This window comes from Taudactylus pleione, unplaced genomic scaffold (genome assembly GCF_031769625.1).
Source record: "Taudactylus pleione unplaced genomic scaffold, aTauple2 ptg001036l, whole genome shotgun sequence".
NCBI classification, from domain to species: Eukaryota; Metazoa; Chordata; class Amphibia; order Anura; family Myobatrachidae; genus Taudactylus; species Taudactylus pleione.
This window is the reverse complement of record NW_028285437.1, coordinates 262,501-284,896: the sequence shown is the minus strand read 5'-3', so window position 1 is coordinate 284,896 and position 22,396 is coordinate 262,501. Positions and strand designations below refer to the sequence as shown.

General features: G+C 56.0%; 1 protein-coding gene across 3 annotated transcripts in view; it reads left to right on the top strand.

The window, feature by feature from the left end:
• Nucleotides 1-22,396, top strand: part of LOC148454025 (RING finger protein 145-like) — a 55,416-nt gene that overhangs the window by 7,210 nt on the left and 25,810 nt on the right. For all 3 annotated transcript variants that reach the window (XM_088461337.1, XM_088461335.1, XM_088461336.1), the window contains exons 2-4: nt 610-2,120; nt 13,494-13,602; nt 19,291-19,382. In XM_088461337.1, coding sequence (XP_088317463.1) covers nt 1,955-2,120; nt 13,494-13,602; nt 19,291-19,382 — 367 coding nt within the window. In that variant the 5' untranslated portion in view covers nt 610-1,954. The remainder of the gene's footprint in view (nt 1-609; nt 2,121-13,493; nt 13,603-19,290; nt 19,383-22,396) is intronic.

The window sequence follows — 22,396 nt, the reverse complement described above, 5'->3', positions numbered from 1 at the left end:
CACTGAGGAATGGGGGGATGTATACTAGGGGTGACTTATACACTGAGGAATGGGGGGGGCTGTATACTAGGGGTGACTTATACACTGAGGAATGGGGGGGCTGTATACTAGGGGTGACTTATACACTGAGGAATGGGGGGGCTGTATACTAGGGGTGACTTATACACTGAGGAATGGGGGGGCTGTATACTAGGGGTGATTGTACACTGTGGAATGGGGGGATGTATACTAGGGGTGACTTATACACTGAGGAATGGGGGGCTGTATACTAGGGGTGACTTATACACTGAGGAATGGGGGGGATGTATACTAGGGGTGACTTATACACTGAGGAATGGGGGTGATGTATTCTAGGGGTGACTTATACACTGAGGAATGGGGGATGTATACTAGGGGTGATTGTACACTGAGGAATGGGGGGATGTATACTAGGGGTGACTTATACACTGTGGAATGGGGGGATGTATACTAGGGGTGACTTATACACTGTGGAATGGGGGGGATGTATACTAGGGGTGACTTATACAGAGAGTTACAGGGGTGGGTTGTCTGTATACTGAGGGTATTAGTGACGTGTAATATATCTATCACTTTATGTATGTTCCCCAGAGTACTTTGCGGCTGAGGCTTACAGATTTTTTTCGCTGAAAGTTCCTGTTTGGCGCAGACGATATTGAGGGGATGAGTGACGTTATTGTGCCCTGTGACAGCATCTGACAATCAGACTAACCTAATATAGTACATTATATAGTGACACAGCACAGTATGAGTAAGTTGTATACACTGACATAGTACATTGCTATAGTGCCACAGAACAGTATAGCGTATACACTGACACGGTACAGTACAGCATATAGTGACAGCACAGTATAGCGTATACACTGACACGGTACAGTACAGCATATAGTGACAGCACAGTATAGTGTATACACTGACACGGTACAGTACAGCATATAGTGACAGCACAGTATAGTGTATACACTGACACGGTACAGTACAGCATATAGTGACAGCACAGTATAGTGTATACACTGACACGGTACAGTACAGCATATAGTGACAGCACAGTATAGTGTATACACTGACACGGTACAGTACAGCATATAGTGACAGCACAGTATAGTGTATACACTGACACGGTACAGTACAGCATATAGTGACAGCACAGTATAGTGTATACACTGACACGGTACAGTACAGCATATAGTGACAGCACAGTATAGTGTATACACTGACACGGTACAGTACAGCATATAGTGACAGCACAGTATAGTGTATACACTGACACGGTACAGTACAGCATATAGTGACAGCACAGTATAGTGTATACACTGACACGGTACAGTACAGCATATAGGGACACAGCACAGTATAGTGTATACACTGACAATACCATATAGCATAGAGTAATACAGCACAGTATGGTGTATACACTGACATAATACCATATAGCATATAGTGACACAGCACAGTATAGCGTATACACTGACACGGTACAGTACAGCATATAGTGACAGCACAGTATAGTGTATACACTGACATGGTACAGTACAGCATATAGTGACACAGCACAGTATAGTGTATACACTGACACGGTACAGTACAGCATATAGTGACACAGCACAGTATAGCATATACACTGACACGGTACAGTACAGCATATAGTGACACAGCACAGTATAGCGTATACACTGACATAATACCATATAGCATAGAGTAATACAGCACAGTATAGTGTATACACTGACATAATACCATATAGCATAGAGTAATACAGCACAGTATGGTGTATACACTGACATAATACCATATAGCATAGAGTAATACAGCACAGTATGGTGTATACACTGACAGCTTACAGTACAGGTCAGAGTGACATAGTACAGTACGGCATATAATGGTATAGTACAGTATAGTGTATTTTGACGTCATCGGAGCCTTGCTACTCTCCGCCATGTCCAGACTGGAGCCGGCAGCCAATGTCGTTCTGCGAGTGCCGGGTATCGTTCTCTTGGATCTGCTGTATCGCTGGGACACCCAGGAATTCCCAGAGTCCCCACATCCGAACTATGTCCCCACTTTCTTCAGGGCGAAATACCTGCAGAATGTTTACTACCTGGGTAAGGACAGCTGAGTATACAACATTTATAATTGGCGAACTACAATTCCCAGCATCTCCTGCCAGCCATTCGTACTGTGGTGCAAACAATAAAAGGTTTGCCAAAAACAGTCATTGTGTTATTGGGGTGATGCCGGTACTAGGGTACAGTCAGTGTGTTATCGGGGAGATGCCGGTACTAGGGTACAGTCAGTGTGTTATAGGGGTGATGCCGGTACTAGGGTACAGTCAGTGTGTTATCGGGGTGATGCCGGTACTAGGGTACAGTCAGTGTGTTATCGGGGTGATGCCGGTACAGTCAGTGTGTTATAGGGGTGATGCCGGTACTGGGGTAAAGTCATTGTGTTATCAGGGTGATGCCAGTACTAGGGTACCGTCAGTGCGTTATTGGGGTGATGCCGGTACTAGGGTACAGTCAGTGTGTTATCGGGGTGATGACGGTACTAGGGTACAGTCAGTGTGTTATCGGGGTGATGCCGGTACTAGGGTACAGTCAGTGTGTTATAGCGGTGATGCCGGTACTAGGGTACAGTCATTGTGTTATCGGGGTGATGCCGGTACTGGGGTACAGTCATTGTGTTATCGGGGTGATGTCGGTACTAGGGTACAGTCAGTGTGTTATAGGGGTGATGCCGGTACTAGGGTATAGTTATTGTGTTATCGGGGTGATGCCGGTACTAGGGTACAGTCAGTGTTATAGGGGTGATGCCGGTACTGGGGTACAGTCAGTGTGTTATCCGGGTGATGCCGGTACTAGGGTACAGTCGTTGTGTTATCGGTGTGATGTCGGTACTAGGGTACAGTCAGTGTGTTATCGGGGTGATGCCGGTACTGGGGTACAGTCAGTGTGTTATCGGGTGATGCCGGTACTGGGGTACAGTCAGTGTGTTATCGGGGTGATGCCAGTACTAGGGTACAGTCAGTGTGTTATCGGGGTGATGCCGGTACTAGGGTACAGTCAGGGTACTAGGGTAGGGGGAGAGAGGAAGCGTCAGTGTTCCCCATGGGAGATTATGGCTGGCGTTTATCTAGCACGACCTATTATGTAAGGGCTACAATCTGAAGGTTCCATAAATCCCCCCCTGAGGGTAATGTGCGCCCCCTTTTTGTATCCGGCGCAGCGTCACTAGCGATTTATAGCATGTAAATAAAATGGCGGAAAGGATAGGCCCATATCTGTGAACAATCCTCATTATGCCCCCTGTAGTAATAACTGCACCCAGTGTAACACTTTTATCCTAGTCTGTCTATCATCCATGTCTGTATCGCCCTTGGAGGCGTCACATCTCTGCTGTATAATTACATCCTCCTATAGCTCCATCTGTCACCTGCTAAACATCCTCCAGCCCCCCTCGTCGTCCTCCAGCCCCCCTCGTCGTCGTCCTCCAGCCCCCCTCGTCGTCGTCCTCCAGCCCCCCTCGTCGTCGTCCTCCAGCCCCCCTCGTCGTCGTCCTCCAGCCCCCCTCGTCGTCCTCCTCCAGCCCCCCTCGTCGTCCTCCTCCAGCCCCCCTCGTCGTCCTCCTCCAGCCCCCCTCGTCGTCCTCCTCCAGCCCCCCTCGTCGTCCTCCTCCAGCCCCCCTCGTCGTCCTCCTCCAGCCCCCCTCGTCGTCCTCCTCCAGCCCCCCTCGTCGTCCTCCTCCAGCCCCCCTCGTCGTCCTCCTCCAGCCCCCCTCGTCGTCCTCCTCCAGCCCCCCTCGTCGTCCTCCTCCAGCCCCCCTCGTCGTCCTCCTCCAGCCCCCCTCGTCGTCCTCCTCCAGCCCCCCTCGTCGTCCTCCTCCAGCCCCCCTCGTCGTCCTCCTCCAGCCCCCCTCGTCGTCCTCCTCCAGCCCCCCTCGTCGTCCTCCTCCAGCCCCCCTCGTCGTCCTCCTCCAGCCCCCCTCGTCGTCCTCCTCCAGCCCCCCTCGTCGTCCTCCTCCAGCCCCCCTCGTCGTCCTCCTCCAGCCCCCCTCGTCGTCCTCCTCCAGCCCCCCTCGTCGTCCTCCTCCAGCCCCCCTCGTCGTCCTCCTCCAGCCCCCCTCGTCGTCCTCCTCCAGCCCCCCTCGTCGTCCTCCTCCAGCCCCCCTCGTCGTCCTCCTCCAGCCCCCCTCGTCGTCCTCCTCCAGCCCCCCTCGTCGTCCTCCTCCAGCCCCCCTCGTCGTCCTCCTCCAGCCCCCCTCGTCGTCCTCCTCCAGCCCCCCTCGTCGTCCTCCTCCAGCCCCCCTCGTCGTCCTCCTCCAGCCCCCCTCGTCGTCCTCCTCCAGCCCCCCTCGTCGTCCTCCTCCAGCCCCCCTCGTCGTCCTCCTCCAGCCCCCCTCGTCCTCCTCCTCCAGCCCCCCTCGTCGTCCTCCTCCAGCCCCCCTCGTCCTCCTCCTCCAGCCCCCCTCGTCCTCCTCCTCCAGCCCCCCTCGTCCTCCTCCTCCAGCCCCCCTCGTCCTCCTCCTCCAGCCCCCCTCGTCCTCCTCCTCCAGCCCCCCTCGTCCTCCTCCTCCAGCCCCCCTCGTCCTCCTCCTCCTGCCCCCCTCGTCCTCCTCCAGCCCCCCTCGTCCTCCTCCAGGCCGGGTCAGAACCAACGGGTAAGACGGTACCAGGGAGCAGACGTATGCGGGTCACAGGGAAGCCAAGGTCAGGATCATATATCAAACGCAGTACCAGGGGTCAAACGGAATCAGAGTCACGAACAAAGCCAAGGTCAGCAACAAACAGAATATGCACAGGAACACTGGAGTAAGGTAATGGAGCCTATACACTTGCACAGGAATGCTGGAGTAAGGTAATGGAGCCTGTACTCTGGCACAGGGACGCTGGAGTAAGGTAATGGAGCCTATACACTGGCACAGGGACGCTGGAGTAAGGTAATGGAGCCTATATCTGGCACAGGAACGCTGGAGTAAGGTAATGGAGCCTATACACTGGCACTGGAACGTTGGAGTAAGGTAATGGAGCCTATACACTGGCACTGGAACGTTGGAGTAAGGTAATGGAGCCTATATCTGGCACAGGAACGCTGGAGCAAGGTAATGGAGCCTATACACTGGCACTGGGACGTTGGAGTAAGGTAATGGAGCCTATACACTGGCACTGGAACGTTGGAGTAAGGTAATGGAGCCTATACACTGGCACAGGAACGCTGGAGTAAGGTAATGGAGCCTATACACTGGCACAGGAACGCTGGCGTAAGGTAATGGAGCCTATATCTGGCACAGGAATGCTGGAGTAAGGTAATGGAGCCTATACACTGGCACTGGAACGTTGGAGTAAGGTAATGGAGCCTATACACTGGCACAGGAACGCTGGAGGAAGGTAATGGAGCCTGTACACTGGCACAGGAACGTTGGAGTAAGGTAATGGAGCCTATACACTGGCACAGGAACGCTGAAGTAAGGTAATGGAGCCTATACTCTGGCACAGGAACGCTGGAGTAAGGTAATGGAGCCTATACTCTGGCACAGGAACGTTGGAGTAAGGTAATGGAGCCTATACACTGGCACAGGAACGCTGGAGTAAGGTAATGGAGCCTGTACTCTGGCACAGGAACGCTGGAGTATGGTAATGGAGCCTATATCTGGCACAGGAACGCTGGAGTAAGGTAATGGAGCCTATACACTGGCACTGGAACATTGGAGTAAGGTAATGGAGCCTATACACTGGCACTGGAACGTTGGAGTAAGGTAATGGAGCCTATATCTGGCACAGGAACGCTGGAGTAAGGTAATGGAGTCTATACACTTGCACAGGAACGCTGGAGTAAGGTAATGGAGCCTGTACTCTGGCACAGGGACGCTGGAGTAAGGTAATGGAGCCTATACACTGGCACAGGGACACTGGAGTAAGGTAATGGAGCCTATATCTGGCACAGGAACGCTGGAGTAAGGTAATGGAGCCTATACACTTGCACAGGAACGCTGGAGTAAGGTAATGGAGCCTGTACTCTGGCACAGGAACGCTGGAGTAAGGTAATGGAGCCTATACATTGGCACTGGAGTGCTTCCAGGAACTTCCTTATATAGGTAAGGGTTCAAAACATCCCTCTAATCCCGCGCCTGCCCCTTTAAATCTTTTGGAGAGTGGAGCGCACGTCCCCATTTTAGCCGCAGCCGCCGGAGGAGACCGAGCAGCTGACAGCGGGCGCCGGGAATCTCCCGCCCGCTCTTCTTTGCCAGCCCAAACCCCAGCGTCGCCAGACCCGGTAAGAGACACCCGTGTTCGGCTGCGCTGTGACACTCCTTCTCCCTCCCCACCTGGACTGCTCACCTTGTCCTCTTGCTCCCCAGCCCCGCTGTTGAAGTATATGCCCTTCTCTCCAGCCTCCACCTGCCCCCTCCAAGCGCCTTCGTTCCTTCCCGATATCTCCTCCCTTGTGGTCCCTTGCTCTGGCTCCTCCCATGCCATGTGGTCCTTTGCTCTGGCTCCTCCCATGCCATGTGGTCCTTTGCTCTGGCTCCTCCCATGCCATGTGGTCCCTGGCTCCTCCCGCCTGTGGTTGAGCGCCCGCTCTGGCTCCTCCCGCCTGTGGTTGAGCGTCTGCTCTGGCTCCTCCCGCCTGTGGTTGAGCGCCCGCTCTGTCTCCTCCCGCCTGTGGTTGAGTGCCCGCTCTGTCTCCTCCCGCCTGTGGTTGAGCGCACGCTCTGGCTCCTTCCTTTCCTACTTCAAACATGCCCTGGTCATCCTCAACCTAATGAAACCATCGCTTGACTTCTCCTCCGCTTCTAATTACCTCCCTACCCCTCCAAGCTCATTGAGCAGGTGGGGTACAACCACCTCCCCTCCTTCCTCTCCACCCGCCCCCTCCTAGACCTCCTTCATTCTGGCTTCCGGTCTCTTCACCACACCAAAACGATCGCATGCCTGAAAAGCACAGAATTGTGGTGCTAGTATAAAAGCAATGTGTATAATAAGCATAACACGGATGGTGTAGTCACTGTAGTGGTTAGCATTAGTGCCTCACAGCAATGAGTTTATTAGTTCGATTCACACCACAGCCCTAACTGTTAGGAGTTTTTATGTTCTCATATATTTGCGTGGGTTCCTCTGGGTACTCCTGTTTCCTCACACACTCCAAAACTATACTGACAGGTTAATTGGCTCCCAGCAAAACAAATGACCCCTAGTGTGTATGTGTGTGTACATGTGACAGGGAATATAGAGTTTCTACTTCAGGGTCCATAGGGGGTCCACAGGGTTGACCTTGGGGTATAGCTGGATCTGGATCCACGGGCACCACGCAGTTAAAGCTTTGCTGCTCCCAGGATGCACTTGGGTCCGTCCTCCTCTATACCCCGAGCCACAGCACCTCAGTTTTAGTTGGTGCCTGGCCGGAGTCGGGTCGCCCTGCGCAGTGGGGCTGCAGGAGCAGCCCCTAAGCTTTAATTATTATTTTTTTTTTTTTGAAAAAAAAAAAGATTTTATTTTATTTTTACTGTCTTCAGAGCGGCAGCATCAGACTGTCCATCTGGACGTCCACGCTGCTGCTCCAACAGCCCCGCTGGCGCTGCGACGCCGGTACTGATCCGGGGATCGCAGCGGGACCCCGGAGTCAGTACTAGCGTGGCTCCGGGACCTCCCAAGGACTGCTGCCGGACTCAAGGGGCCAGGCAAGCCGCGTGCAGCGCTTCGCGCTGCGTGCGGGGATAATGCAGTCTTGTAGCCGCCGGTCTCTGGGGACAGACCGGCGGCGCTAGTAGCTGCGACGGGCTCCCCCCTCTGTGGAATACCCCGCGTGTCTGCTGACCTCCAGGGTGTAAGACCGGCGGGGAACCGGCTTCCCTGGGGGTTTCATACTAGCAGGGGAGGCAGCCTTCCCTGCTTCAGTGCTCCTCCCCTCAGCCCAGCGCGCCTTCTCTCATGTGTGCTGGCGTCGCTGGGCTGTTATCTCCTGGCCACTCCTCCTCAGAGCTCTCCGGCGGCCATCTTCCTCAGGCAGCATCGCAAAGCTCCCAGGCAGGCTTACAGTGGACCAGTCCCCCTGCGTACCTCTCCCCTGATCAGGACGGTGTTCGCAGCGCTATAGCCCTCCCAGACACTGAATCTGGGAGGTTGATTGTAGCGGAAGGTGCAGTGAGTATAACTTCTCTGCATGGTATGTGACTATTGCTAGTGCTGCTGTCTGTGCTTATTTTCTGCTGACTGTCAGCTTTTTACCTATCCCTTTCCTTCTCCTACGGCCCGCAGGTGTGTGGGGGAGGGGTGTTCTTTCTGTGTACCTCACTTATATAAATCTACGTATTTGTGAGGTCCGTCACATACAGCGGTGTGCTCCTCAGTACCAGTTTGTGGGCTGTTTGGGTTGCATACTTGGGAGTGCGTGGGTGTTATACGCCTTACCTCGTTTCGGTGAGACACTTTTATTGCAAAAAAGTTTGTGTCATGTCTGATGAGGAGAATGAGCACTCTGTGGCTCCTGTGTTGTTTTCCTGCCGACGCTGTTCGGCAGGAGTTGACGGGGCAGATTTGTCTCAGGACGGTCTGTGCTGGTGGTGCCAGTTGGTACCTGGACCCTCTAAACCCCCGGCAGCGCAGGATCCTCCGTGGGCGATGTTTACGCAAGTGCTGGCGTCAATCGCGGAACGACTTGCGGTCCCGACTGCGGCCCCTTCTAGGGCGTTGCCCCAGCCTACCATCCCCCGTTCCCCTGGTGTGACGCGTCTGGTGCAGTCTCCTCCCGGGTCTCAGACTGTGGGTCCTTAATGCGGGTTTGCCGGTATACGTGCAATCCCCCACGGTGCCGCAGCAGTCTATGGTACCTTTTCAGGGGTATCCTCAGGCAGTACCCCCGCCTTGGGTGGACGTCCTCTCCAGCTCTGTTCAGAGTCTGGCGGCTTCGTCATCGGCTTTTCAAAATATGTTGCACAGTGATTTGCCCCCACGGGCGTCCAAGCGTTCCGTTCCGGCTTCACTGGCGGCTCAGTTCACGGACACGGACCTGTCTTCGGATGACTGGGAGATCCATGAAGACTCTAACTCGGATGCCGGGGCCCAGGAGGTGGAGGCTAAGTCTTCCATTAATGTACCGGCATTGGTTAGGGCGGTGCGGGCCATCCTTCACATTGAGGAGAATGTGCCCGCCCCCAGGTCAAAATACCCAAATTTTAAAAAGGCCAAGGTAGCTTCGACGGTTTTTCCCCTGTCCGATCAATTGACGGATCATATGGCAGGGGCCTGGCAGTTGCCCAGCATGAGGTTCCAACCGCAGAAGCGGTTGGCTTCGAACTATCCGTTTCCGGAGGCTCATTGCAGGAAGTGGGAAACTCCTCCAGCGGTGGATTCCCCGGTTTAATTAAAAGCGCTACGCTGCCTTTGCCGTCGATCTCCTCCCTGAGAGATCCCACGGACAGGAAGGTGGAGACTTGTTTGAAGTCTATCTACTCTCTCTCGGGGGCGGTGGCCCGTCCGTCCATGGCCATCTCTTGGGTGGCTAAGGCCATCGAGAGCTGGGCCAATGCTTTGGAGGATACCTTTCCGGAAGATGCTCCGGAGATCCAGAGAGCGTTGATAGGTCAAATGAGGGATGCGGCTTCCTACATTGGGGAAGCATCATTAGATGCAAGCCTGCTAACCTCTCGGGTGTCAGCTGCAGCTGTGTCGGCGCGTCGGTCCTTGGGGCTGAGGTCTTGGAGAGCTGACGCTGACTCCAAAAAGGGGCTGGAGGCCTTACCTTTTAATGGGGAGTTGCTTTTTGGTCCAGACTTGGACAAGATTGTGGACACTCTGGCTAAGTCTAAATCAGCCTTCCTCCCTTCGGCTTCTGCTCCTACCAAGGTACGGAGCTCTGCTTTTCGGTCCTTTCGGGTTCAGGGCAAGGCCAAAGGTCAGTCCTTCCCGAGGCAGTCGACTACCAAGGCCGCTTCTAAGCCCAAGAAGCAGGCCTGGAGTGCCAGGCGCCCTTCTTCCAAGCAGGAAGATAAACCTTCTGCCTGATGGGACGGGCCTCCCTCTGGGGGACCCCAGAATGGGAGGCCGACTTCTTCTATTTGCCCAGTGCTGCCACAATACCACCACGGATGCCTGGGTTCGAGAAGTGGTCTCCCAGGGGTACGCCCTGTCTTTTCGGCACAGACCGTCCCACCAGTTTTTCTGCACGAGTCCTTCTCAGGATACGACCAAGTCCTTACAGATTCAGGAAGCTATAGAGTCCTTGCTGACAGCAGGGGTCATTGTTCACGTTCCTCAATTACAAAGAGGGACGGGGTACTATTCTTCTCTGTTTCTGGTGCGGAAACCCAATGGTTCTCATCGCCCTATCCTCAACTTGAAGTCTCTGAACAAATTCCTCAGATTTCCCAAGTTCAGGATGGAAACGTTACGTTCCATCATTCTGGCGATGGAACCGGGGGATTACATGGTGTCCCTGGATATCCAGGACGCCTACCTCCATGTTCCGATAGCACCTTCGCACCAGCGGTATCTGAGGTTCGCTATCCTTCAACACCATTACCAGTTCCGGGCGCTACCCTTTGGTCTCTCCACGGCACCGAGGGTGTTCACGAAGATTATGGCGGTCATGGCCGCACATCTTCGGAACCAGAATGTACGGCTGCTACCGTATCTGGACGACCTCCTGTTGCTGGCGAGTTCCCCGGAGGTACTGCTTCAACATCTCCACCTGACGATTGCTTGCCTGCAAGCGCACGGGTGGCTGATAAATTGGAAAAAGTCCTCCCTGATTCCATCTCAGCGGATGGTTCATTTGGGAGCCCTGCTGGATTCGCGTCAGCAAAGGATCTTCCTGACTCCGGAGAAGGTCGCCTCCCTACAGCTGCGGATATGCAGTTGCCTGAGCAGTTGCCGCCTGTCGGTCCATTCGGCTATGAGATTTCTGGGGTCCATGGTGTCGACATTCGACATGGTGGAATTTGCCCAGTTCCATTCCCGGCCCCTGCAGAGGCTGATTCTATCGGAATGGAACGGGTTACCTCACCGGATCCGCTCTCAGGTGCTGGTGTTGTCTCTGGGCGTTCGGAAATCTTTGGCTTGGTGGCTTCAGACAGCTCATCTGGTCGAGGGGCGCCCCTTTTGGATCCCGGACTGGGTCCTGCTCACGACGGATGCCAGTCTCCGGGGTTGGGGGGCAGTGACCGGCTCATTGTCTCTCCAGGGTTGTTGGTCTGCGGAAGAAGCACTTCTTCCCATCAACATCCTGGAACTGCGGGCAGTATACAGGGCCCTGCAGTCGTCCGGTCCCGCTCTTCACGGAAGGGCGGTACAGGTGCAGTCCGACAACGCCACCACGGTGGCGTACATCAACCACCAAGGCGGAACTCGCAGTCGGGCAGCGATGTCGGAGGTGTCTCGCATCCTGACTTGGGCGGAGTGTCACATTCCAGCGATCTCGGCGGTCTTCATCCCCGGAGTCCTCAATTGGGAAGCGGACTTCCTCAGCCGTCACGACGTGCATCCCGGGGAATGGTCGCTTCACCCAGAGGTGTTTCAGCTACTCGTGGACAGATGGAGACTGCCGGAGCTGGACTTGATGGCCTCCCGTCACAATCACAAGTTGCCCGTTTACGGGTCAAGGACAAGAGACGCAGGCGCAAGTCTGGTGGACGCGCTGTCGGTGAAATGGTCTTTTCACCTGGCGTATCTGTTTCCTCCGATATCCCTACTTCCTCGGGTTCTGCGGAAATTCAAGCAGGACAGCGGCACGCTCGTGCTGGTGGCTCCGGCGTGGCGCAGACGGCCTTGGTACTCCGATCTCAGGAGCCTCTCCATCGACTCGCCGTACCTTCTTCCTCAGCGTCGGGACCTGTTGTCTCAGGGCCCCTGTCTTTACCCGGATCTGGGTCGGCTGTCTTTGACGGCGTGGCTCTTGAGACAGCCGTCTTGAGGTCTCGGGGCTTCTCCAGTTCGGTTATTGGTACCATGCTCCGGGCACGCAAGCCTGCTTCAGCACGGATTTATCACAGAGTGTGGCACACTTACTTTCAGTGGTGTGAGTCTAGACATTATGATCCTCAGGTGTTCCTAGTTTCTAGGATCTTGGAATTTCTTCAGTCAGGATTGGACCTCGGCTTACGCCTTGCATCTCTGAAGGTTCATGTGTCCGCCTTGTCCGTGTGGTTTCAACGGCGGATTGCAATACTGCCAGACGTTCACACCTTTTTCCAAGGTGTTCTCAGGATCCAGCCTCCCTTTGTGCCTCCTGTGGCTCCTTGGGACTTGGCAGTGGTGCTACGGGTCCTGCAGGGTCCTCCGTTTGAGCCTCTTGAGTCGGTGGAGCTCAAGTGGCTGACATTTAAGACAGTTTTTCTCCTGGCAATTGCTTCAGCCAGGAGGGTGTCTGAATTGGGGGCGCTTTCCTGTCGCCCTCCTTTCCTGATTTTTCACCAGGACAGAGCGGTGCTCCGCACTCGTCCTGAGTTTTTGCCCAAAGTGGTCTCGAAGTTCCACATTAATCAGGAACTTGTTGTGCCAGCTTTTCAGTCCCCTGATCTTTCAGCTGGTGAGACTTCCTTAGATGTGGTCCGGGCGCTTAGAATTTATGTAGACCGGACGGCTTCGGTTAGGAAGTCTGATTCCTTGTTTATCCTCTTTGGTTTTCACAAGAGGGGTTGGCCTGCCAACAAACAAACGTTAGCCCGTTGGCTTTGTTCCGTTATTTGTGAGGCTTATGCACAGGAGGGTTTACCTGTGCCAGCCTCTGTTAAGGCTCATTCCACTCGTTCTGTGGGTCCCTCTTGGGCTGCTAGACGTGGCGCTTCTGCTGTGTAAGGCGGCCACTTGGTCTTCAATTCAAACGTTTTTGAGGTTCTATGCGTTTGACACCTTCGCCTCTCAGGATGCATCCTTTGGGCGCCGGGTGCTCCTTTCAGCACAGGAGCGTCCCCGCCCTTAGTTGAACTGCTTTGGGACATCCCCAAGGTCAACCCTGTGGACCATGAAGTAGAAAACAAGAGATATGGTAAGAACTTACCTTTGTTATCTCTGTTTCTACGAAGTCCATAGGGTCCACAGGGCGCCCGCCCTGACGCACCTGGCTTCAAATGGGCTGTGTGGCTGGTCACCGGTTTTCCGTATCCCATTTCTGTGAGTATGGTTATTGAGTGTTCCAGTTTTCTCTCTCTTTTTCTCTCCTCCTTCGGCCTTTGGCTACTTACAAACTGAGGTGCCCCTGGCTTGGTGGGGTTATAGGGAGAGTGGACCCAGTGCATCCTGGGAGCTAAAAGCTTTAACTGCGTGGTGCCCGGATTTGGTTCCCAACCTATACCCCAAGGTCAACCCTGCGGACCCTATGGACTTCGTAGAAACAGAGATAACAAAATAAGTTCTTACCATATCTCTTGTTATTCTATGTAAAGCTCTGCGGAATGTGTGCGCTATATACATAACTGGTAATAAATAATAACAGGAATTCATTATCAGAGCCTGGCGATATATCTGACGTTCTTCCCGGTTTCCCCAGCTCACCTGGCCTGTGCAGTCCTGCTCCTACTACCTCTGTGGTGCCTGGTCAACATCTACCTGTATCTCCTCACTGTACTGCTCCTGTACATGGCTCACCAGACGGTCAGGTGAGTTACCACGGCACATATTATGGTTACAGCGCTAACACCTGACCACCGCTGTGTTACTGAGGGTGTATTCATAACCAGTTACAGTGGACAGTGATAGTGAATTGCTATATTACCACTTCCAACATCAGTAGCCCGTGGCGCTGAGACTGTGCAATGTTATACGGGGCCGCCTGCTGGTAGCGCTGTGTGATTCATGTGTCCATAATATAGCAATGAGACACGGTGTTGCCATACATCGCAGCATTGTGCTAATCACAGAACAAATCCTGCCTAAATATAAAATCTGACGGACTACAGCCTCCACCTCCAAGTGGCCTCACTGACCTAACTATTACATTTACCTTCCATTTTGCAATCTTCTACCCCTGATCACAGCCTGTTCCTCCGGCCTCTCGGTGTGACTTCCTGTAACAGCCTGCCCCTGCTCCCTGTAGTCCTCCGGCCTCTCGGTGTGACTTCCTGTAACAGCCTGCCCCTGCTCCCTGTAGTCCTCCGGCCTCTCGGTGTGACTTCCTGTAACAGCCTGCCCCTGCTCCCTGTAGTCCTCCGGCCTCTCGGTGTGACTTCCTGTAACAGCCTGCCCCTGCTCCCTGTAGTCCTCCGGCCTCTCGGTGTGACTTCCTCTAACAGCCTGCCCCTGCTCCCTGCAGTCCTCCGGCCTCTCGGTGTGACTTCCTGTAACAGCCTGCCCCTGCTCCCTGCAGTCCTCCGGCCTCTCGGTGTGACTTCCTGTAACAGCCTGCCCCTGCTCCCTGTAGTCCTCCGGCCTCTCCGGGTGACTTCCTGTAACAGCCTGCCCCTGCTCCCTGTAGTCCTCCGGCCTCTCGGTGTGACTTCCTGTAACAGCCTGCCCCTGCTCCCTGCAGTCCTCCGGCCTCTCGGTGTGACTTCCTGTAACAGCCTGCCCCTGCTCCCTGTAGTCCTCCGGCCTCTCCGGGTGACTTCCTGTAACAGCCTGCCCCTGCTCCCTGCAGTCCTCCGGCCTCTCGGTGTGACTTCCTGTAACAGCCTGCCCCTGCTCCCTGTAGTCCTCCGGCCTCTCGGTGTGACTTCCTGTAACAGCCTGCCCCTGCTCCCTGTAGTCCTCCGGCCTCTCGGTGTGACTTCCTGTAACAGCCTGCCCCTGCTCCCTGTAGTCCTCCGGCCTCTCGGTGTGACTTCCTGTAACAGCCTGCCCCTGCTCCCTGTAGTCCTCCGGCCTCTCGGTGTGACTTCCTCTAACAGCCTGCCCCTGCTCCCTGCAGTCCTCCGGCCTCTCGGTGTGACTTCCTGTAACAGCCTGCCCCTGCTCCCTGTAGTCCTCCGGCCTCTCGGTGTGACTTCCTGTAACAGCCTGCCCCTGCTCCCTGTAGTCCTCCGGCCTCTCGGTGTGACTTCCTGTAACAGCCTGCCCCTGCTCCCTGTAGTCCTCCGGCCTCTCGGTGTGACTTCCTGTAACAGCCTGCCCCTGCTCCCTGCAGTCCTCCGGCCTCTCGGTGTGACTTCCTGTAACAGCCTGCCCCTGCTCCCTGCAGTCCTCCGGCCTCTCGGTGTGACTTCCTGTAACAGCCTGCCCCTGCTCCCTGTAGTCCTCCGGCCTCTCCGGGTGACTTCCTGTAACAGCCTGCCCCTGCTCCCTGTAGTCCTCCGGCCTCTCGGTGTGACTTCCTGTAACAGCCTGCCCCTGCTCCCTGCAGTCCTCCGGCCTCTCGGTGTGACTTCCTGTAACAGCCTGCCCCTGCTCCCTGTAGTCCTCCGGCCTCTCCGGGTGACTTCCTGTAACAGCCTGCCCCTGCTCCCTGCAGTCCTCCGGCCTCTCGGTGTGACTTCCTGTAACAGCCTGCCCCTGCTCCCTGTAGTCCTCCGGCCTCTCGGTGTGACTTCCTGTAACAGCCTGCCCCTGCTCCCTGTAGTCCTCCGGCCTCTCGGTGTGACTTCCTGTAACAGCCTGCCCCTGCTCCCTGTAGTCCTCCGGCCTCTCGGTGTGACTTCCTGTAACAGCCTGCCCCTGCTCCCTGTAGTCCTCCGGCCTCTCGGTGTGACTTCCTGTAACAGCCTGCCCCTGCTCCCTGTAGTCCTCCGGCCTCTCGGTGTGACTTCCTCTAACAGCCTGCCCCTGCTCCCTGCAGTCCTCCGGCCTCTCGGTGTGACTTCCTCTAACAGCCTGCCCCTGCTCCCTGCAGTCCTCCGGCCTCTCGGTGTGACTTCCTGTAACAGCCTGCCCCTGCTCCCTGTAGTCCTCCGTCCTCTCCGGGTGACTTCCTGTAACAGCCTGCCCCTGCTCCCTGTAGTCCTCCGGCCTCTCGGTGTGACTTCCTGTAACAGCCTGCCCCTGCTCCCTGCAGTCCTCCGGCCTCTCGGTGTGACTTCCTGTAACAGCCTGCCCCTGCTCCCTGTAGTCCTCCGGCCTCTCCGGGTGACTTCCTGTAACAGCCTGCCCCTGCTCCCTGCAGTCCTCCGGCCTCTCGGTGTGACTTCCTGTAACAGCCTGCCCCTGCTCCCTGTAGTCCTCCGGCCTCTCGGTGTGACTTCCTGTAACAGCCTGCTCCCTGCAGTCCTCCGGCCTCTCGGTGTGACTTCCTGCAACAGCCTGCCCCTGCTCCCTGTAGTCCTCCGGCCTCTCGGTGTGACTTCCTGTAACAGCCTGCCCCTGCTCCCTGTAGTCCTCCGGCCTCTCGGTGTGACTTCCTGTAACAGCCTGCCCCTGCTCCCTGCAGTCCTCCGGCCTCTCGGTGTGACTTCCTGTAACAGCCTGCCCCTGCTCCCTGTAGTCCTCCGGCCTCTCGGTGTGACTTCCTGTAACAGCCTGCCCCTGCTCCCTGCAGTCCTCCGGCCTCTCGGTGTGACTTCCTGTAACAGCCTGCCCCTGCTCCCTGTAGTCCTCCGGCCTCTCCGGGTGACTTCCTGTAACAGCCTGCCCCTGCTCCCTGTAGTCCTCCGGCCTCTCGGTGTGACTTCCTGTAACAGCCTGCCCCTGCTCCCTGCAGTCCTCCGGCCTCTCGGTGTGACTTCCTGTAACAGCCTGCCCCTGCTCCCTGCAGTCCTCCGGCCTCTCCGGGTGACTTCCTGTAACAGCCTGCCCCTGCTCCCTGCAGTCCTCCGGCCTCTCGGTGTGACTTCCTGTAACAGCCTGCCCCTGCTCCCTGTAGTCCTCCGGCCTCTCGGTGTGACTTCCTGTAACAGCCTGCCCCTGCTCCCTGCAGTCCTCCGGCCTCTCGGTGTGACTTCCTGTAACAGCCTGCCCCTGCTCCCTGCAGTCCTCCGGCCTCTCGGTGTGACTTCCTGTAACAGCCTGCCCCTGCTCCCTGCAGTCCTCCGGCCTCTCGGTGTGACTTCCTGTAACAGCCTGCCCCTGCTCCCTGCAGTCCTCCGGCCTCTCGGTGTGACTTCCTGTAACAGCCTGCCCCTGCTCCCTGTAGTCCTCCGGCCTCTCGGTGTGACTTCCTGTAACAGCCTGCCCCTGCTCCCTGCAGTCCTCCGGCCTCTCGGTGTGACTTCCTGTAACAGCCTGCCCCTGCTCCCTGTAGTCCTCCGGCCTCTCCGGGTGACTTCCTGTAACAGCCTGCCCCTGCTCCCTGTAGTCCTCCGGCCTCTCGGTGTGACTTCCTGTAACAGCCTGCCCCTGCTCCCTGTAGTCCTCCGGCCTCTCGGTGTGACTTCCTCTAACAGCCTGCCCCTGCTCCCTGCAGTCCTCCGGCCTCTCCGGGTGACTTCCTGTAACAGCCTGCCCCTGCTCCCTGCAGTCCTCCGGCCTCTCGGTGTGACTTCCTGTAACAGCCTGCCCCTGCTCCCTGTAGTCCTCCGGCCTCTCCGGGTGACTTCCTGTAGTAGCCTTCCCCTGCTCCCTGTAGTCCTCCGGCCTCTCGGTGTGACTTCCTGTAACAGCCTGCCCCTGCTCCCTGCAGTCCTCCGGCCTCTTGGTGTGACTTCCTGTAACAGCCTGCCCCTGCTCCCTGCAGTCCTCCGGCCTCTCGGTGTGACTTCCTGTAACAGCCTGCCCCTGCTCCCTGTAGTCCTCCGGCCTCTCCGGGTGACTTCCTGTAACAGCCTGCCCCTGCTCCCTGTAGTCCTCCAGCCGCATTGGCTCCCTTACTTCTGTCCAGTCACTGCTCCGGCTTCCTCGTATTACCGTGTATGTCTCTAGCCCAGCAGCTTACACTCCATGTCGCGGTACAATTGGCGCCTTCGCACCTGTTTGTCTCCGCTATTTGCCCAAATAACTCCGTTTCACTCCTATTGTGCAGCGTCTGCCTCCAGGCAGTGGGTATGATTGAGCGCTGTACAGTAATGCAGCAGCCATTGGAATATATACTGCAACGCCCCCTGGAGCCCTCGCAGCTGCCTGCACCTGCGTACACAGACGCAACATTGGCCGCAGATCCTCAAAACATCGATTCCTCAAGAGAGTCTCAGTCAGAATAGCTGCGGTTACTGAGACGCTGGAGGTTTGCTCTGTGCGTGCGCGTTCGCTGGCCAATACACGCCCAGGAAACGGCGCTGGGACTCCCCGTAAACACCCACATAACGGTCTCTTCCTGTCAATCAATTACGAGTGAATCCTCACAGCGAGCAAAAATCATTCTCAGAGTTTGCGCAATGCAGCTGTGACGCATTCGCAGACCACCGATAAACTCAACTGCGTGATCATCGGAATAGCGTTCGGCTCAGAATGAGGCCCAATGGCCACTATTTTCTCGTACTCTGATGGCCACTATTTTCTCGTACTCCGATGGCCACTATTTTCTCGTACTCCGATGCTTCGCCGTCCCCCGTGCCAATAGCCACCCTCCATCCACAAGTAGGGCTGTACTGTGTTATCTCATCTGTCCCATAAGCAGGACGGGTATACACTATGGACCTCATTCAGACGCGGTCGTTAGTTGCAAGCGGTCGATCTGAATCAGGGCGGCCGCTTGCATCCTGAACGACTGCCTTCTTGTCGATCGTTAAGCTGTGGGTTACCACCCACAGCTTAACGACCGACCTGGTTGATGGTCGCGATGGTGATCACCATCGCAACCATCGGAGCTTACGACCAGACCCTAAGGTTGGGTCTGGGCACTCGTAAGCCCCAGGGAGCTTTCTGCTCTGATGGAGCAGGAAGCTCCCCACTGACATCACTGATGATGTCAGTGCGGCCGCCCACAAAACGGTAGGCGTTCGGAAAGGAACGCCTCCCTTTTGGTAACCACCCCCCCCCCCCCCCCCCCCCCGGCCCGCCTACCAAACGGGGCAAGCTGTCGATCAACATCGACAGCCGCCCCTTTGCTAGAGAGCTCCGGAGCGACTGAGTTTCTCTGTCGTTCCGGGGCTTGCGCACGTGTCGTGCGGCCGCTGCACATGCGCAGGTCAAACCATCGAGTCGGTTACAAGCGCATCGGCGCTTGCGACCGACTCTGAATAAGATCCTATGTGTCTGGGTGATTCCCATTTGCTTGATAGGACCCCGCAGAGATAATCAGTGCGTGTATATATATATGTATACTATCACCTGTGTATCAGGGTCTATGCTCCCTCATACAACCGCCCTGTCAGTGGCCCCCGAGTGTGCGCGTTACGGCGTCTCAGTCCTGCACATATTATCCATATTATTGCGGTTAGCACAAGTCGTTATTGTTACACTAGTAGTATAATAGTAATAATATGAGCTGTACATTTCTCCCAGTAACCGCTGCTGGTTTGTGATGTCTGATTCTGGTTCCCCAGGGATTACATCCGCCATGAGATGGACACCGGAATGGCGGGGTCTGTGTACGATGACCCGGCCTCGTTGACTCGCAGCGTCAGCGCACTTGCTGGTAAGGAGATTCCGTATAGTACAACGCAGCGGCGGCTGAGGAGGCGGGGTGGCAGCGCAGTCCAATATTCAAATAGGGGAGGAGCCACACTAACTGCCAGTCAGTCCCAGCCGGCGATGTTTGGGGTGGCAGTTGGTGTGGTTCCCCTATTTGAATATTGGACTGCGCTGCCGCCCCAAGTCTGGAGCCGCCACTGAGTACAAGACTAGATACTGACGCTTCTCTTCATAGGCAACTGTGTCGTCCGCCTTGTCGCAGAGTATCGCATCTGATGCGCTGCCTTGTTACATCGATGATTAGGTAATCCTAATTATCAGCGGTATCAGACATCTGCTATTCAGCTCTGTGTATTCTGGTATTTCCTTGTGTATAAACTGGTAAAAGTGCTGTCTCCAGTCTCCAGTCTCCAGTCTGCGTGAATGTATGTGACGTCCTAGATGGTTGGGATGATTTTATATTCTGCTTGTTTCTTTCAGACAGTTTATCGCTCATCTTGTGGTGGGTGAATAGTTGGGGGGTTGGTAATAATTACTGAGAAATCATGTCTGGCTTCTCTCCTCCTTAGGGTCACTCTATGACCTGATACGATTATGCTGCATATTATCTAAGTGTATTTATATTGTCAGCAAAATTCTGGCGCTAAACCAAAGGAGAACGTTCTATCATTAATCTCTGCTTCAAAAGGACAGTTGTATAGTAACAATGTTATCTGGCTACTCTCCAAACCAAACCCCCGCTGTCTGTATACCCTGCTCGCTCCACACTGACCTCCCCGCTGTCTGTATACCCTGCTCGCTCCACACTGACCTCCCCGCTGTCTGTATACCCTGCTCACTCCACACTGACCTCCCCGCTGTCTGTATACCCTGCTCACTCCACACTGACCTCCCCGCTGTCTGTATACCCTGCTTACTCCACACTGACCTCCCCGCTGTCTGTATACCCTGCTCACTCCACACTGACCTCCCCGCTGTCTGTATACCCTGCTCACTCCACACTGACCTCCCCGCTGTCTGTATACCCTGCTCACTCCACACTGACCTCCCCGCTGTCTGTATACCCTGCTCGCTCCACACTGACCTCCCCGCTGTCTGTATACCCTGCTCGCTCCACACTGACCTCCCCGCTGTCTGTATACCCTGCTCGCTCCACACTGACCTCCCCGCCGTCTGTATACCCTGCTCGCTCCACACTGACCTCCCCGCTGTCTGTATACCCTGCTCACTCCACACTGACCTCCCCGCTGTCTGTATACCCTGCTCACTCCACACTGACCTCCCCGCTGTCTGTATATCCTGCTCACTCCACACTGACCTCCCCGCTGTCTGTATACCCTGCTCACTCCACACTGACCTCCCCACTGTCTGTATACTCTGCTCACTCCACACTGACCTCCCCGCTGTCTGTATACCCTGCTCGCTCCACACTGACCTCCCCGCCGTCTGTATACCCTGCTCGCTCCACACTGACCTCCCCGCCGTCTGTATACCCTGCTCGCTCCACACTGACCTCCCCGCCGTCTGTATACCCTGCTCGCTCCACACTGACCTCCCCGCTGTCTGTATACCCTGCTCACTCCACACTGACCTCCCCCCTGTCTGTATACCCTGCTCACTCCACACTGACCTCCCCGCTGTCTGTATACCCTGCTCACTCCACACTGACCTCCCCGCCGTCTGTATACCCTGCTCACTCCACACTGACCTCCCCGCTGTCTGTATACCCTGCTCACTCCACACTGACCTCCCCCCTGTCTGTATACCCTGCTCACTCCACACTGACCTCCCCGCTGTCTGTATACCCTGCTCACTCCACACTGACCTCCCCGCCGTCTGTATCCCCTGCTCACTCCACACTGACCTCCCCGCTGTCTGTATACCCTGCTCACTCCACACTGACCTCCCCCTGTCTGTATACCCTGCTCACTCCACACTGACCTCCCCGCCGTCTGTATACCCTGCTCACTCCACACTGACCACCCCGCTGTCTGTATAACCTGCTCACTCCACACTGACCTCCCCGCTGTCTGTATACCCTGCTCTCTCCACACTGACCTCCCCGCTGTCTGTATACCCTGCTCACTCCACACTGACCTCCCCGCTGTCTGTATACCCTGCTCACTCCACATTGACCTCCCCGCTGTCTGTATACCCTGCTTACTCCACACTGACCTCCCCGCTGTCTGTATACCCTGCTCACTCCACACTGACCTCCCCGCTGTCTGTATACCCTGCTCACTCCACACTGACCTCCCCGCTGTCTGTATACCCTGCTCGCTCCACACTGACCTCCCCGCTGTCTGTATACCCTGCTCGCTCCACACTGACCTCCCCGCTGTCTGTATACCCTGCTCGCTCCACACTGACCTCCCCGCTGTCTGTATACCCTGCTCGCTCCACACTGACCTCCCCGCCGTCTGTATACCCTGCTCGCTCCACACTGACCTCCCCGCTGTCTGTATACCCTGCTCACTCCACACTGACCTCCCCGCTGTCTGTATACCCTGCTCACTCCACACTGACCTCCCCGCTGTCTGTATATCCTGCTCACTCCACACTGACCTCCCCGCTGTCTGTATACCCTGCTCACTCCACACTGACCTCCCCACTGTCTGTATACTCTGCTCACTCCACACTGACCTCCCCGCTGTCTGTATACCCTGCTCGCTCCACACTGACCTCCCCGCCGTCTGTATACCCTGCTCGCTCCACACTGACCTCCCCGCCGTCTGTATACCCTGCTCGCTCCACACTGACCTCCCCGCCGTCTGTATACCCTGCTCGCTCCACACTGACCTCCCCGCTGTCTGTATACCCTGCTCGCTCCACACTGACCTCCCCCCTGTCTGTATACCCTGCTCACTCCACACTGACCTCCCCGCTGTCTGTATACCCTGCTCACTCCACACTGACCTCCCCGCTGTCTGTATACCCTGCTCACTCCACACTGACCTCCCCGCTGTCTGTATACCCTGCTCACTCCACACTGACCTCCCCCCTGTCTGTATACCCTGC